The sequence below is a fragment of the Scomber scombrus genome, chromosome 15 (assembly GCF_963691925.1).
Source record: "Scomber scombrus chromosome 15, fScoSco1.1, whole genome shotgun sequence".
NCBI lineage: Eukaryota > Metazoa > Chordata > Actinopteri > Scombriformes > Scombridae > Scomber > Scomber scombrus.
In genome coordinates this window covers 230313-247146 of record NC_084984.1, presented here as the reverse complement: position 1 = coordinate 247146, position 16834 = coordinate 230313, and the positions used below count along the sequence as shown (strand labels likewise).

Sequence of the window (16834 nt, the reverse complement as noted above, 5' to 3'; positions counted from 1 at the left end):
CTAACTGTACTACAGTAAAGTACTAGTACCTCTAACTGTACTACAGTACAGTACTAGTACCTCTAACTGTACTACAGTAAAGTACTAGTACCTCTAACTGTACTACAGTAAAGTACAAGTACCTCAAACTGTACTACAGTAAAGTACTAGTACCTCTAACAGTACTACAGTAAAGTACTAGTACCTCTAACTGTACTACAGTAAAGTACTAGTACCTCTAACTGTACTACAGTAAAGTACAAGTACCTCTAACTGTACTACAGTAAAGTACAAGTACCTCTAACTGTACTACAGTAAAGTACTAGTACCTCTAACTGTACTACAGTAAAGTACTAGTACCTCTAACTGTACTACAGTAAAGTACTAGTACCTCTAACTGTACTACAGTAAAGTACTAGTACCTCTAACTGTACTACAGTAAAATACTAGTACCTCAAACTGTACTACAGTAAAGTACTAGTACCTCTAACTGTACTACAGTAAAGTACTAGTACCTCAAACTGTACTACAGTAAAGTACTAGTACCTCTAACTGTACTACAGTAAAGTACTAGTACCTCAAACTGTACTACAGTAAAGTACTAGTACCTCTAACTGTACTACAGTAAAGTACTAGTACCTCAAACTGTACTACAGTAAAGTACTAGTACCTCTAACTGTACTACAGTACAGTACTAGTACCTCTAACTGTACTACAGTAAAGTACTAGTACCTCTAACTGTACTACAGTAAAGTACAAGTACCTCAAACTGTACTACAGTAAAGTACTAGTACCTCTAACAGTACTACAGTAAAGTACTAGTACCTCTAACTGTACTACAGTAAAGTACAAGTACCTCTAACTGTACTACGGTAAAGTACAAGTACCTCTAACTGTACTACAGTAAAGTACTAGTACCTCTAACTGTACTACAGTAAAGTACTAGTACCTCTAACTGTACTACAGTAAAGTACAAGTACCTCAAACTGTACTACAGTAAAGTACTAGTACCTCTAACAGTACTACAGTAAAGTACTAGTACCTCTAACTGTACTACAGTAAAGTACTAGTACCTCTAACTGTACTACAGTAAAGTACTAGTACCTCTAACTGTACTACAGTAAAGATATTTATAGTTTATTTCTTCTTTCAGACAAACTGACGAGGAGTTTCTTGATAAACTTTATTGTTTCCAGCATCGTTGACAACAATTAAAACATTTGACACTTTAATACTCTGATAAAATATTTTCCTTCACACAGTTTTAATCATAACGTTTTTATTTTCTACCAACATCAACATGAAGAGTCTGTTGAACTCGACTGCAGCTTCCACCGGCTCTGCAGTAACACGTGATCTGTTCCTGCTCACCTGATTGGTCCAGAAAGTGCGAAAATATACCAGAAAAGACCCCAAAAAAAAAATCACATTTAAAGTCATTTCATCCAGAACAGAGCAGTCAGGATCAGTTCCCTTTGTTCCTGTTTCCTGTTTCTGGTGGAAATGAGCTTCATCTAACCCGTACATACTGTCCAGGGTCTAATGTCATCCTCCTTTTATTTATTTTACATTTGAGAGAAACAAAAAACACCTTAAAAACTTTTCTTTTAGCCAGAAATTGGATGAATTATCCTCACGTGACTCAGAATATACAAAAAGGAAATATTTCAATTCTCTAAAAATGTTTTAGTGCAGCTGTTGAATGTTTGACAACAAAAAGCCTCAAAAGTAAAGTTTCCTCTCTGCTCTGAACGTTGAGGATGAATCACTAATCGATGATGATTAGAGGATGAATCACTAATCGATGATGATTAGAGGATGAATCACTAATCGATGATGATTAGAGGATGAATCACTAATCGATGATGATTAGAGGATGAATCACTAATCGATGATGATTAGAGGATGAATCACTAATCGATGATGATTAGAGGATGAATCACTAATCGATGATGATTAGAGGATGAATCACTAATCGATGATGATTAGAGGATGAATCACTAATCGATGATGATTAGAGGATGAATCACTAATCGATGATGATTAGAGGCTGAACAGCATGTTGATGGTTCAAGTTAAAGGTTTTTTTAAAGTTGATCTAAAAGTGAATCACTGGCCTCCAGTCAGCAGCAGCACGTTCAGCCTCGTTAAGGCAGCAGGTGTCTCGTTAAGGACGACGGTGGAGCCCGACACGAATTGATCGCAAAATTTAACAAAAAAACCCCAAAAAACAAAAAAAAGGTGTAAAAAAAAAAGTCCAGAAACGCTTCGTATAGAAGAAGATTATTAACAACGCGTCTCATTGTTAATAATCTTCTTTACCACGCGTGATTCTGGAGCTTTGAATTTATCTCAAAATATGTCGGCAGGTGTACGATGTTTTTAATTTCAAAATAAAAGTGGGGAAATAATCACAAAACAAAAACATAATGTAAACCTTTACTAAAGGATCTGAGCTCTGATTGGCTACTGTGAACGATGATGTAATAAAGGATAAAAATGTAAGCTGGTTTCACGTTAACTGTATTTTAGTTTCAAAAAAAGACAAAAAAAAGATATATTTTATATTTTCAGTTAAATCTAAAAAAAAAGTTAATAAAACATCTATTCGCTAATAAATTATACTGTCTAAATTCTGATTGGTTGCTCCTCTTGAACCGCTAGCGATGCTAACTACAATAATACGTGTATGTAAGCTACATATAGCGCTAACCTTCCAGTTGTCATGGCACTAACGAGGAAAAAAAATAAAATAAAAAGACAGAACGAGGTGATTCGGCCAATCAGACGTCTCAAGTGGTCGAGCTGTGATTGGTCGGCTCGTCCAGCTGTAGAAGTTTCCCCGCCTCCCAAAAAAAAGAAAAAAAAAAGATGTTTGTGTTAGAAAACAACGAGTGCGATTAGTCGTTTCCTGGCTAACTACAGTCGTTAGTGTACGAGGCGTTACCATGGTTACCGAGTAACAGCTGTTCGTAGTTTAGTGTCTCCAGCGCCGTTATGTTAGAACGTCAGCTAGCGTTCATCGATTGTGATCAGCAATAATCGAACCTCACCACAGGAAAGCTAACTAGCACACGAGCTAACAGGCTAATGGCAGTGCTCCGTGATGTCGACGACCACGGCCTTCCGCCAGCTGAACAGGAAGTAGCCCATGCCGGCGCCGGCTGCCACGGCGATGCAGAGGTAGCCGTTGTAGGTCATGAAGACGAGCATCAGGAAGTAGCTGACGACCACCTGAAAGACGTGCAGCAGGGTCTGCAGGAAGTGGGCGGGGCTTAGCATCCGCTGCCTGAGAGGAGAAGAGCAAGTTAGCATGACTGTTAGCATCAACTGTATTCTGATTAGCAGTGTTAAGATTAGCAATAAAGATAATGATAAACTGCTGATAGCATCACTAATAATAAAAATAAGAACCCTTCATAATAACCTGGCTAGTGGTGAGTTACTGTTAGCTTTTAGGTAGCAGTGGTGATTTTGATTGACAGGTGACACTTGGTAGGGGGCGGGGCTTCAGAGGCTGATTTTTACACAACTTTGAAGCCTAATTTCAGATATTTGACAATTTTTTAAATCATTCACATTTGGCAGGTTGGTTAACAACACACCTTTCTGTGGTATGTCAAACTCAGACGATGTAATAAACAAACTTATCACTGTTAGCAGCTAATGTTACTCTATATATACTGTTACTGTTAGCTATCACTGTTAGCATTTGTGGTAGATTGTTTATTACATTTATGATCTTCAGTTAGATTAATGGATGTAGCATTAGCAGCAGTTTAAATATGTATTGTTAGCAGCAGCATTGTTTATTAGCGTTAATGTTAATAACGATATTTAATCACAGTTAGCATCTAGTTTTTCACATTAGCATGTTAGCTTATACCAAATCCAGGAAAGTTTAATACACTTAGCATTGTTAGCATTGTTAGCATCATTAGTTGCTCTGGACCTCCACACAGAAGAGCTCTGTACCCAGTTACTGAGAGTCCACCAGGGCTGGACAATACCTCTGTAGACTCTCTAACTACCTCTGTAGACTCTGTAACTACCTCTGTAGACTCTAACTACCTCTGTAGACTCTCTAACTACCTCTGTAGACTCTATAACTACCTCTGTAGACTCTGTGACTACCTCTGTAGACTCTATAACTACCTCTGTAGACTCTAACTACCTCTGTAGACTCTAACTACCTCTGTAGACTCTGTAACTACCCCTGTAGACTCTCTAACTACCTCTGTAGACTCTATAACTACCTCTGTAGACTCTGTAACTACCTCTGTAGACTCTCTAACTACCTCTGTAGACTCTGTAACTACCTCTGTAGACTCTGTAACTACCTCTGTAGACTCTAACTACCTCTGTAGACTCTATAACTACCTCTGTAGACTCTGTAACTACCTCTGTAGACTCTCTAACTACCTCTGTAGACTCTAACTACCTCTGTAGACTCTGTAACTACCTCTGTAGACTCTGTAACTACCTCTGTAGACTCTAACTACCTCTGTAGACTCTGTAACTACCTCTGTAGACTCTGTAACTACCTCTGTAGACTCTGTAACTACCTCTGTAGACTCTCTAACTACCTCTGTAGACTAACTACCTCTGTAGACTCTAACTACCTCTGTAGACTCTCTAACTACCTCTGTAGACTCTAACTACCTCTGTAGACTCTATAACTACCTCTGTAGACTCTGTAACTACCTCTGTAGACTCTATAACTACCTCTGTAGACTCTATAACTACCTCTGTAGACTCTGTAACTACCTCTGTAGACTCTATAACTACCTCTGTAGACTCTGTAACTACCTCTGTAGACTCTGTAACTACCTCTGTAGACTCTAACTACCTCTGTAGACTCTGTAACTACCTCTGTAGACTCTGTAACTACCTCTGTAGACTCTGTAACTACCTCTGTAGACTCTAACTACCTCTGTAGACTCTCTAACTACCTCTGTAGACTCTGTAACTACCTCTGTAGACTCTGTAACTACCTCTGTAGACTCTATAACTACCTCTGTAGACTCTGTAACTACCTCTGTAGACTCTGTAACTACCTCTGTAGACTCTAACTACCTCTGTAGACTCTCTAACTACCTCTGTAGACTCTATAACTACCTCTGGAGACTCTAACTACCTCTGTAGACTCTATAACTACCTCTGTAGACTCTATAACTACCTCTGTAGACTCTCTAACTACCTCTGTAGACTCTAACTACCTCTGTAGACTCTAACTACCTCTGTAGACTCTAACTACCTCTGTAGACTCTCTAACTACCTCTGTAGACTCTCTAACTACCTCTGTAGACTCTCTAACTACCTCTGTAGACTCTATAACTACCTCTGTAGACTCTCTAACTACCTCTGTAGACTCTAACTACCTCTGTAGACTCTAACTACCTCTGTAGACTCTAACTACCTCTGTAGACTCTCTAACTACCTCTGTAGACTCTAACTACCTCTGTAGACTCTGTAACTACCTCTGTAGACTCTAACTACCTCTGTAGACTCTGTAACTACCTCTGTAGACTCTAACTACCTCTGTAGACTCTATAACTACCTCTGTAGACTCTATAACTACCTCTGTAGACTCTCTAACTACCTCTGTAGACTCTAACTACCTCTGTAGACTCTCTAACTACCTCTGTAGACTCTCTAACTACCTCTGTAGACTCTAACTACCTCTGTAGACTCTATAACTACCTCTGTAGACTATATAACTACCTCTGTAGACTCTCTAACTACCTCTGTAGACTCTAACTACCTCTGTAGACTCTATAACTACCTCTGTAGACTCTCTAACTACCTCTGTAGACTCTATAACTACCTCTGTAGACTCTAACTACCTCTGTAGACTCTATAACTACCTCTGTAGACTCTCTAACTACCTCTGTAGACTCTAACTACCTCTGTAGACTCTGTAACTACCTCTGTAGACTCTGTAACTACCTCTGTAGACTCTGTAACTACCTCTGTAGACTCTAACTACCTCTGTAGACTCTAACTACCTCTGTAGACTCTGTAACTACCTCTGTAGACTCTATAACTACCTCTGTAGACTCTCTAACTACCTCTGTAGACTCTAACTACCTCTGTAGACTCTCTAACTACCTCTGTAGACTCTGTAACTACCTCTGTAGACTCTAACTACCTCTGTAGACTCTCTAACTACCTCTGTAGACTCTCTAACTACCTCTGTAGACTCTGTAACTACCTCTGTAGACTCTAACTACCTCTGTAGACTCTCTAACTACCTCTGTAGACTCTGTAACTACCTCTGTAGACTCTGTAACTACCTCTGTAGACTGTAACTACCTCTGTAGACTCTCTAACTACCTCTGTAGACTCTAACTACCTCTGTAGACTCTAACTACCTCTGTAGACTCTCTAACTACCTCTGTAGACTCTGTGATTACTCGATATACCGCCCAGCCCTACTGACTGCTGCTGCTTCAGAGAGGCTGAGACGCAGAAAGACCCAGAACCAGAACCAGAACCAGAACCAGAACTAAGACTCTGAGTTACCTGAGAGAGGGTCCTGAGAGGCGGGACTTAAGTGCAACAGGAGTCTCCGCCTCCTCCAAACCCTGACTGTCAGTCATTAAACTGATGGCGAACACATGACATGTATGATCACATGACTGATGATCACATCACTGATGACCACATGACTGATGACCACATGACTGATGACCACATGACTGATGATCACATGACTGATGATCACATGACTGATGACCACATGACTGATGAGAACCTACCCGACCGTCTTGTGTGTCTCCATCAGCACCGTCCCATCAGCCCCGGGCACCGGCATCGAGTTGTAGCGCACGTTGACCTGACTGCGTCGCAGCAGCGCCTCGCGGCCGATCTTCATCCCCTCGTACAGGATGGCCAATAGGAAGACACCTATACACGCCCCCACCATCTCTGATTGGACAAGAGGAGGAAAGAGGGAGGGGTTAAATACTGAAATCTATAAAAAAGTTAAATATATATAAATGTATTGAATATGAATGTAAAGTGACCTCCGGGGGAGTTGATGAGCAGTCCGGTGAACAGCAGCTCCACGTTACTGTATCCGAAGTAAAAGCTCATCGCCTAGGCAACGACAGCAGTAGCATGTTAGCTCTTTTCTGTAAGCGGCTGCTCGAAGTTATGATGCTACATGCTAATGCTAAAGCTACGTTACCATCCCGCCGTGTCCGCCACACTTCCCATCAAGCACTGCGTCACTGGCCCCGCCTCCGTGGACATGGCCGCCGCCGCTGGGCGGAGCCATGGTGGCGTGATGGTGGTGGCTGTGGTCCATCTCCATGGCGCTGTGGTTCATGGCTGCCGGGCAACAGCCAATCAGAGAGAGGGAGACGGCACAACCAATCAGAGCAGTTAGACAGAGTTTCTCTCTATCGCACATTAAAAACAAACAGAGCTTCAAACACAAGATGAAAGTCAGTGAACTATAAACACAAAACTACACAATAAGAGTCAGGATGTGGAGCTCAGAGGGGAGTCTGACGGTAAAACTGTTCCACGGGTCGACTCTGTCCCCTCTGACTGGACCGAGACTCTGTCCCCTCTGACTGGACTGTGTCTCTGTCCCCTCTGACTGGACCGTGACTCTGTCCCCTCTGACTGGACCGTGACTCTGTCCCCTCTGACTGGACCGAGACTCTGTCCTCTCTGACTGGACCGTGACTCTGTCCCCTCTGACTGGACCGTGACTCTGTCCTCCCTGACTGGACCATGACTCTGTCCTCTCTGACTGGACCATGACTCTGTCCCCTCTGACTGGACCGTGTCTCTGTCCTCTCTGACTGGACCATGACTCTGTCCTCTCTGACTGGACCGTGTCTCTGTCCTCTCTGACTGGACCGTGTCTCTGTCCCCTCTGACTGGACCGTGTCTCTGTCCCCTCTGACTGGACCGTGTCTCTGTCCCCTCTGACTGGACCGTGTCTCTGTCCCCTCTGACTGGACCGTGTCTCTGTCCCCTCTGACTGGACCGTGTCTCTGGACCGTGTCTCTGTCCTCTCTGACTGGACCGTGACTCTGTCCTCTCTGACTGGACCGTGACTCTGTCCCCTCTGACTGGACCGTGACTCTGTCCCCTCTGACTGGACCGTGTCTCTGTCCCCACTGACTGGACCGTGTCCTCTCTGACTGCACCGTGACTCTGTCCCCTCTGACTGGACCGTGACTCTGTCCCCTCTGACTGCACCGTGTCTCTGTCCCCTCTGACTGGACTGTGTCTCTGTCCCCTCTGACTGGACAGAGACTCTGTCCCCTCTGACTGGACCGTGTCCTCTCTGACTGGACCGTGTCTCTGTCCTCTCTGACTGGACCGTGACTCTGTCCCCTCAGACTGGACCGTGAATCTGTCCCCTCTGACTGGACCGTGACTCTGTCCTCTTTGACTGGACCGTGACTCTGTCCCCTCTGACTGGACCGTGACCCTGTCCTCTTTGACTGGACCGTGACTCTGTCCCCTCTGACTGGACCGTGTCTCTGTCCCCTCTGACTGGACCATGTCTCTGTCCTCTCTGACTGGACCGTGACTCTGTCCTCTCTGACTGGACCGTGTCTCTGTCCTCTCTGACTGGACCGAGACTCTGTCCTCTCTGACTGGACCGTGACTCTGTCCCCTCTGACTGGACCGTGTCTCTGTCCTCTCTGACTGGACCTTGTCTCTGTCCTCTCTGACTGGACCGTGTCTCTGTCCCCTCTGACTGGACCGTGTCTCTGTCCCCTCTGACTGGACCGTGTCTCTGTCCTCTCTGACTGGACCATGTCTCTGTCCTCTCTGACTGGACCGTGTCTCTGTCCTCTCTGACTGGACCGTGACTCTGTCCCCTCTGACTGGACCGTGTCTCTGTCCTCTCTGACTGGACCGTGTCTCTGTCCTCTCTGACTGGACCGTGTCTCTGTCCTCTCTGACTGGACCGTGTCTCTGTCCTCTCTGACTGGACCGTGTCTCTGTCCTCTCTGACTGGACCGTGACTCTGTCCCCTCTGACTGGACCGTGTCTCTGTCCTCTCTGACTGGACCGTGTCTCTGTCCTCTCTGACTGGACCGTGTCTCTGTCCTCTCTGACTGGACCGTGACTCTGTCCCCTCTGACTGGACCGTGTCTCTGTCCTCTCTGACTGGACCGTGTCTCTGACCTCTCTGACTGGACCGTGTCTCTGTCCTCTCTGACTGGACCGTGTCCTCTCTGACTGGACCGTGTCCTCTCTGACTGGACCGTGTCTCTGTCCTCTCTGACTGGACCGTGACTCTGTCCCCTCTGACTGGACCGTGACTCTGTCCCCTCTGACTGGACCGTGACTCTGTCCCCTCTGACTGGACCGTGACTCTGTCCCCTCTGACTGGACCGTGACTCTGTCCCCTCTGACTGGACCGTGTCTCTGTCCCCTCTGACTGGACCGTGACTCTGTCCCCTCTGACTGGACCATGTCTCTGTCCTCTCTGACTGGACCGTGTCTCTGTCCCCTCTGACTGGACCGTGACTCTGTCCCCTCTGACTGGACCATGTCTCTGTCCCCTCTGACTGGACCGTGACTCTGTCCTCTCTGACTGGACCGTGTCTCTGTCCTCTCTGACTGGACCGTGTCCTCTCTGACTGGACCGTGTCTCTGTCCTCTCTGACTGGACCGTGACCCTGTCCTCTCTGACTGGACCGTGACTCTGTCCCCTCTGACTGGACCGTGTCTCTGTCCCCTCTGACTGGACCATGTCTCTGTCCTCTCTGACTGGACCGTGACTCTGTCCTCTCTGACTGGACCGTGTCTCTGTCCTCTCTGACTGGACCGAGACTCTGTCCTCTCTGACTGGACCGTGACTCTGTCCTCTCTGACTGGACCGTGACTCTGTCCTCTCTGACTGGACCGTGACTCTGTCCTCTCTGACTGGACCGTGACTCTGTCCCCTCTGACTGGACCGTGTCTCTGTCCTCTCTGACTGGACCGTGTCTCTGTCCCCTCTGACTGGACCGTGTCTCTGGACCGTGTCTCTGTCCTCTCTGACTGGACCGTGACTCTGTCCCCTCTGACTGGACCGTGACTCTGTCCCCTCTGACTGGACCGTGTCTCTGTCCCCTCTGACTGGACCGTGACTCTGTCCCCTCTGACTGGACCATGTCTCTGTCCCCTCTGACTGGACCGTGTCTCTGTCCCCTCTGACTGGACCGTGTCTCTGTCCCCTCTGACTGGACCGTGACTCTGTCCCCTCTGACTGGACCGTGACTCTGTCCTCTTTGACTGGACCGTGACTCTGTCCCCTCTGACTGGACCGTGACTCTGTCCCCTCTGACTGGACCGTGACTCTGTCCCCTCTGACTGGACCATGTCTCTGTCCCCTCTGACTGGACCGTGACTCTGTCCTCTCTGACTGGACCGAGTCTCTGTCCTCTCTGACTGGACCGTGTCCTCTCTGACTGGACCGTGTCTCTGTCCCCTCTGACTGGACCGTGACTCTGTCCCCTCTGACTGGACCGTGACCCTGTCCTCTCTGACTGGACCGTGACCCTGTCCTCTCTGACTGGACCGTGACTCTGTCCCCTCTGACTGGACCGTGTCTCTGTCCTCTTTGACTGGACCGTGACTCTGTCCCCTCTGACTGGACCGTGACTCTGTCCCCTCTGACTGGACCGTGACTCTGTCCCCTCTGACTGGACCGAGACTCTGTCCCCTCTGACTGGACCGTGTCTCTGTCCTCTCTGACTGGACCTTGTCTCTGTCCCCTCTGACTGGACCGTGTCTCTGTCCTCTCTGACTGGACCGTGACTCTGTCCCCTCTGACTGGACCGTGTCTCTGTCCCCTCTGACTGGACCGTGACTCTGTCCTCTCTGACTGGACCGTGTCTCTGTCCTCTCTGACTGGACCGTGTCTCTGTCCTCTCTGACTGGACCGTGTCTCTGTCCCCTCTGACTGGACCTTGTCTCTGTCCCCTCTGACTGGACCGTGTCTCTGTCCTCTCTGACTGGACCGTGACTCTGTCCCCTCTGACTGGACCGTGTCTCTGTCCCCTCTGACTGGACCGTGACTCTGTCCTCTCTGACTGGACCGTGTCTCTGTCCTCTCTGACTGGACCGTGTCTCTGTCCTCTCTGACTGGACCGTGTCTCTGTCCCCTCTGACTGGACCGTGTCTCTGTCCCCTCTGATTGGACCTGACAGGAAGCCGGTATAGAGAGTCAAATCCAGAACTATAATAATCCAGATGGAAACAGGCCCGATCTGTTCTCAGCTCTCGTCCCAAAATACGATGATTTCACATCTTTAAACTGTTTTCTAAACACGTTTTTGAGGTTTAGGGTAAAAAAAAAAAAAATCTTTCAAGTTAAATTAGAGCTTCCATTATTGATTAATGTGTTGATCGATCAGTTTGGTCCATAAGATGATGAAGAATATTGATCTGTGATTCTAAAAGTCGCTCAAACACTCACATTAACGACGAGGAGCTGCAGACTCACCTGATTGATTATCTACAGCTGATCAGCTCAGATAGACGTTATCAATACGCTCCTATTGATCTCTGATCGGCAGCGATCAATACGCTCCTATTGATCTCTGATCGGCAGCGATCAGCGTCCGACTCGTTCGACCCGTCCAATCACACTGAGGCTGACTCCACCTCAGCCTCACATTACAGCCGTAACCATGGTAACGGCCTGACTCCACCTCAGCCTAACATCACAGCCGTAACCACGGTAACGGCCTGACATCCATCACCGACCAGACGCCCCGCTGTAATCTGATTGGCTCTCAGGCCCCGGGGCTATGGGAGGCAGGGAACCAATCAGAGCGCAGCACGGTGGCGTCTGCCATCAGCCAATTAGATCACAGCTGATTAACGAGATCTGGAAGGGTCAGGCGTCGCCGGCGGCAACGGCTGTTTCCTGTTAAGTGTGTTTGGTGATGTCAGCGTCGCCGCGGTGACTGAACGTCTTTGGCAGTTAACGTGTTAGCTTGTTAGCATGTTCTGATGATGTCACCAACATGAAAAACTAATCAATACATTGATCAATAATGGAAATAATGTTTAATTATATTAAATTATGTAACTAATAAAGCAGAGACAGATCAATAAATGAAAATGATTGATTATGACTACGGTTCCCATCATTGTTTCAAATGTTTTCATCCAAAATATTAGCTGATAATTAAAAATAAAGAGTCGAGCTCCGCTGACTAATTATCACATCTCAGTTTTCTGTAACAATATTTTAAATGTTAAAATAAATGAAATGATAATTAAGCTGTATGAATATTTATAACCTCACTGTAAACGTTCATGTTGGTGTTTCTGAGCGTTTGTCAAACCTTCAGTTTATTTAACATCGTTGCTTTTTAGGATATTAATATCCTGCACGTTCATATCTACATAAACATAACGATATATGGTTCCTACTCTCTGATGACTCTCCAATCAATCATCAATCATCTGTGATTAAAGCTCCACACTGAGAACTATAACTATAGCTGCAGGAGATGGAGGAGTTAACACCGAGCGATGTCGTTGGATCAGCCAATCAGAATCCTTGTTTATGTGTTAATGATAAAGCAGCTGTTATTATATATATATATATATATCTGTTTACAGGCCATTATCTCATACTATTGATCTATTGATTGATTGGTTGTGAGAATGATCTGCAGGTGAGACACGTGATGATTGGTTATTGATCTTTAACCTGTTCACACCTGCTGCTCAACGTCTTATCGTCCAATCAGAGAGCAGGAACACGACCCTGACCTTTGACCTGTACGAGACACGTCTTCACCGTGTGTCCCCGTTCACCTGTGATGACATCACGTGGTGACATCACGTGATGACATCACGTGGTGACATCACGTGTCTCACCTGCAGCTGTCTGCAGATCATTCTCTCGATCAATCAATCAATCGTTAAACTGATCGATTTTTATTGAAGCTCTGATCAATATCGTTTAATAATAATAATTATTGATTATTAATCAGTGAGGAGATCAAATATAGGATCAATAACATGTTTACAGTGAATCAGAATATAAAATATAAATGTGATTAAACAGGAAACATTTCATTGTTGTGATTCTGCTGTATAAATAAATATAGATAGATTGATAGATGATAGATTGATAGATTGATTGATAGATAGATAGATTGATGGATAGATAGATAGATTGATTGATAGATAGATAGATTGATTGATTGATTGATTGATTGATAGATGGATAGATTGATTGATAGATTGATTGATTGGCAGCCTTACAGCAGCCTCTTTGTTATGAGCCGGTTTTTTGTTATTTAATTCATGAGGAAGTGAACATTTTCCCACGAGCCTTACCAGACTTCACTCTGCGCGTGCATTACTCGCACTCACGTGCACGCGACTGACTTTAACCCCACACCTGCAGCGCACATCCGCGTGCACATCGGCGTGCGTTGCGTGCACAAACATCTCCCTCTGAACCAGATCACCTTCATGCTGCAGGAGATTAACGGGCCGGTTACCGGGAGTCAGAACCCTGCACGTGGTTTCTATACGAGCCGAATTTACTACCGGAGCCGGTCCGAGCTGAGAGTCACAGGTTCGATCCCCACACAGCCGGAAACCAGCGGCGGGAACAAAACCTTAAATCATCACATTTACCGCTGAAGTTTGGTGTGTGTGTGACCTCTGCTGCTTTTAGCTCTTTCTGCCACACACACACACACACACACACACACACACACACACACACACACACACACACACACACACACTATAACACGCACACACTATAACACACACACACACTATAATACACACACTATAACACACACACACACACACACACACACACACACACACTATAATACACACACTATAACACACACACACACACACACACACACTATAATACACACACACTATAACACACACACACACACTATAATACACACACTCTATAACACACACACACACACACTATAACACACACACACACACTATAATACACACTATAACACACACGTTCCCAGTGGAGAAAATGTAAAAAAAAAAACAACTAAAAAACAACCTTAAAGTGCAACACACACACACACACACACACACACACACACACACACACACACACACACACACACGCAGTGACACAGACACTATCACACAAACACACACACACAGTAACACTAAAACACACACAGTAACACTAACACACACTCAGTAACACTAACACACACACACAGTAACGCTAACACGCTAACACACAAACACACAAACACACAAACACACACACACACAGACACTAAAACACACACACAGTAACACACACACACACACAGTAACACTAACACACACTCAGTAACACTAACACACACGCACACTCACTAACACACACACAGTAACAGTAACACTAACACACACACACAGTAACAGTAACACACAGTAACAGTAACACTAACACACACACTCACTAACACACACACAGTAACAGTAACAGTAACACTAACACGCACACTCACACACGCACACTCACCTCTTTTTCTTCTTTTCGGGTCAAACTAAAATAAATCCGGAGAAGAAGAAGCTGTCTCCTCACCGCCGTCTGCTGCCCGCAACTTCCGCGTCCTGCGTCATGACGTCTTTACGCAGCACGAAGGGGCGGGGCTTACAGTGAGATGTCAGAGTCAGCCAATCAGGAGGCGAGGCGGGGGCGGGGCTTAGTGGAGCCACGTACACAGTCAGCTGATGAGCGCGTGCAAAGGTTTTTTGTTGTTTTTTTTAATTGAAAAATAGAAAATAGAAAATACTAAATACAAGCAGAATAAACATGAAATAACAAACATGATTCCATCAGAGCTGAGCAGGGCTCCATGTAAACACTCAATCATAAAATATAACAACAACAGGAACATAAACTACAGTTAGAGCTCATAAACATCCACAGAGCAGCTTTCACAAGTTTTAATAAAACTAAATAAATGTTAAATGTGGAGTTTATGAGAATTTACATTTGGCAAATAAAACAAAGTTATTTATATTATATTCAAGCTTTCTGTGCATTATGAAACTGTTGTAGGTCACATTCATATTATTATAGGATACACTATATTATATATATTATATATTATATATATATAATTTATAATATATATTATAATTAATATATAATATATATTACAAGAAAACATGAAAAACATGGTGTTCAGGTGTTTGTGTTTTAATAAAGCACATCATTACTGTTACATTTAAGTCTTAAACATTCACCACATGATAAATGTAGTTTATAGTTTCCTTCCTGCTTTAGTGAGACTGGATCTCATTGTTTCATTTTTCCTCTAAAACAGAAAGTTGATCTATAAACATTAAAGTCCATTAATCAAACCAATCAAACTGTTTATAATTAGTTTCCTATAATAAACAACTTGCTGCTGAAATGTCAGTTTATTAAAATCACATATTAATAAAACTAACAGTGTTTATACTGAATAACGTTTTAATCTCTTTATCAGCTGATCAATCAAATTCAATTGATACTTAAAATCTTTAAACCTTGTTAAAGGATCTACTTTAAACCAGTTCAACCAATCAGATTGTTCAGATTGATCAGATTGATCAGATTGATCTGATTGGTTGAAATGTTTTCAGCTTTGAAACTAAATGATGTTTTTCAGTGACGATCTTTAAATTTACATTAGTTGAAATAAATCAGTGAATTCTGCTGAGATCAATCACATGATTATTGATCAGTCTGAGATCAATCACATGATTATTGATCAGTCTGAGATCAATCACATGATTATTGATCAGTCTGAGATCAATCACATGATTATTGATCAGTCTGAGATCAATCACATGATTATTGATCAGTCTGAGATCAATCACATGATTATTGATCAGTCTGAGATCAATCACATGATTATTGATCAGTCTGAGATCAATCACATGATTATTGATCAGAGGAGGATTGATGATTCATATTTGAATGAAACTACAATTAAATCAGAGTCTGATTAAACTACCAATCAGGGGGGGGCCTGCAGCACAGGTAGTTACCATGGTAACCGAGCCAGAGTCTCTGGTGTTATTTATATTATTTAATGGAGACGAATAATTGTAAATCAGGAAGTAAACAGAGATCAACACAATAAAACAGTGAAGTCAGACATGTTGAATATTAATCCTCTAACAGCAGCTGCAGCTTTACTTTGTTTCAAGTTTTAAACCTTCAAACAGACTTCCTGTCCCCCCCCAGCAGCTTCCTGTCCCCCCCAGCAGCTTCCTGTCCCCCCCCAGCAGCTTCCTGTCCCCCCCCAGCAGCTTCCTGTCCCCCCCCAGCAGCTTCCTGTCCCCCCCAGCAGCTTCCTGTCCCCCCCAGCAGCTTCCTGTCCCCCCCAGCAGCTTCCTGCAGGACATCAGGGACTTCCTGTTAAAGACCTTCAAGGAACCATGTGACCCCCCCCCCCCCACTGTGCAGGTAACCATAGCAACAACACTGATGCTCCTCCCTGCAGCCTTCAACCAATCACAGAACAGCGTCACACAGTTTCATCCAATCAACACTTTAATATTTTCTTTTTCCTCATTACATCACAAACATCAACAGGAAGTCACATGGTCACACAGGAAACAACAAAACAACAACACTGTGGAAATGGACTTTCACAATAAAAGCCAAGAGACAAACAGCCAATCAGCTTTCAGTAATTTGAATTTAAACAGCGAAGACTTTTATTTTGTTAGGTTCAGGAAATAGTTTGGAGGACTAACAAAATAAACAACAAAAAAACAAAAGACAACAAATTAATTAATTGTGATAAATATAAATATTCAGTAAACATCAACACAGTAACGACGTTACATCGTTTCTGTTAGCGGCTAACGATGCTAA

The 16834-nt window shown here is 44.4% G+C and overlaps 2 protein-coding genes across 2 annotated transcripts in view; both read right to left on the bottom strand.

The window, feature by feature from the left end:
* Positions 1-1154: 1154 nt before the first annotated feature.
* slc31a1 (solute carrier family 31 member 1) lies at positions 1155-14569 on the bottom strand. Its single transcript, XM_062434357.1, has 5 exons — positions 14480-14569; positions 7172-7314; positions 7008-7080; positions 6741-6909; positions 1155-3268 (listed from the first exon to the last, which is right to left on the bottom strand). Exons 2-5 carry the CDS (start codon positions 7310-7312, stop codon positions 3067-3069), a joined length of 585 nt encoding a protein of 194 aa, XP_062290341.1. The 5' UTR covers positions 7313-7314; positions 14480-14569; the 3' UTR covers positions 1155-3066.
* A 1915-nt stretch (positions 14570-16484) lies between these two features.
* atp6v1g1 (ATPase H+ transporting V1 subunit G1) overlaps positions 16485-16834 on the bottom strand; it is a 3341-nt gene continuing 2991 nt past the window's right edge. The window contains exon 3 of the mRNA XM_062434364.1: positions 16485-16834. This exon is cut by the window's right edge and continues 227 nt beyond it. The gene's annotated coding sequence lies outside the window, so the exon portion shown is untranslated.

Excerpts from the sequence above, each read along its gene's own strand:
- slc31a1 (XM_062434357.1), bottom strand. The coding sequence starts at position 7,312 with ATGAACCACAGCGCCATGGAGATGGACCACAGCCACCACCATCACGCC. Across the intron at positions 7,081-7,171 it reads GTGGCGGACACGGCGGGATG|GCGATGAGCTTTTACTTCGG; the intron begins GTAACGTAGCTT and ends GTCGTTGCCTAG. Across the intron at positions 6,910-7,007 it reads GCTCATCAACTCCCCCGGAG|AGATGGTGGGGGCGTGTATA; the intron begins GTCACTTTACAT and ends TTGTCCAATCAG.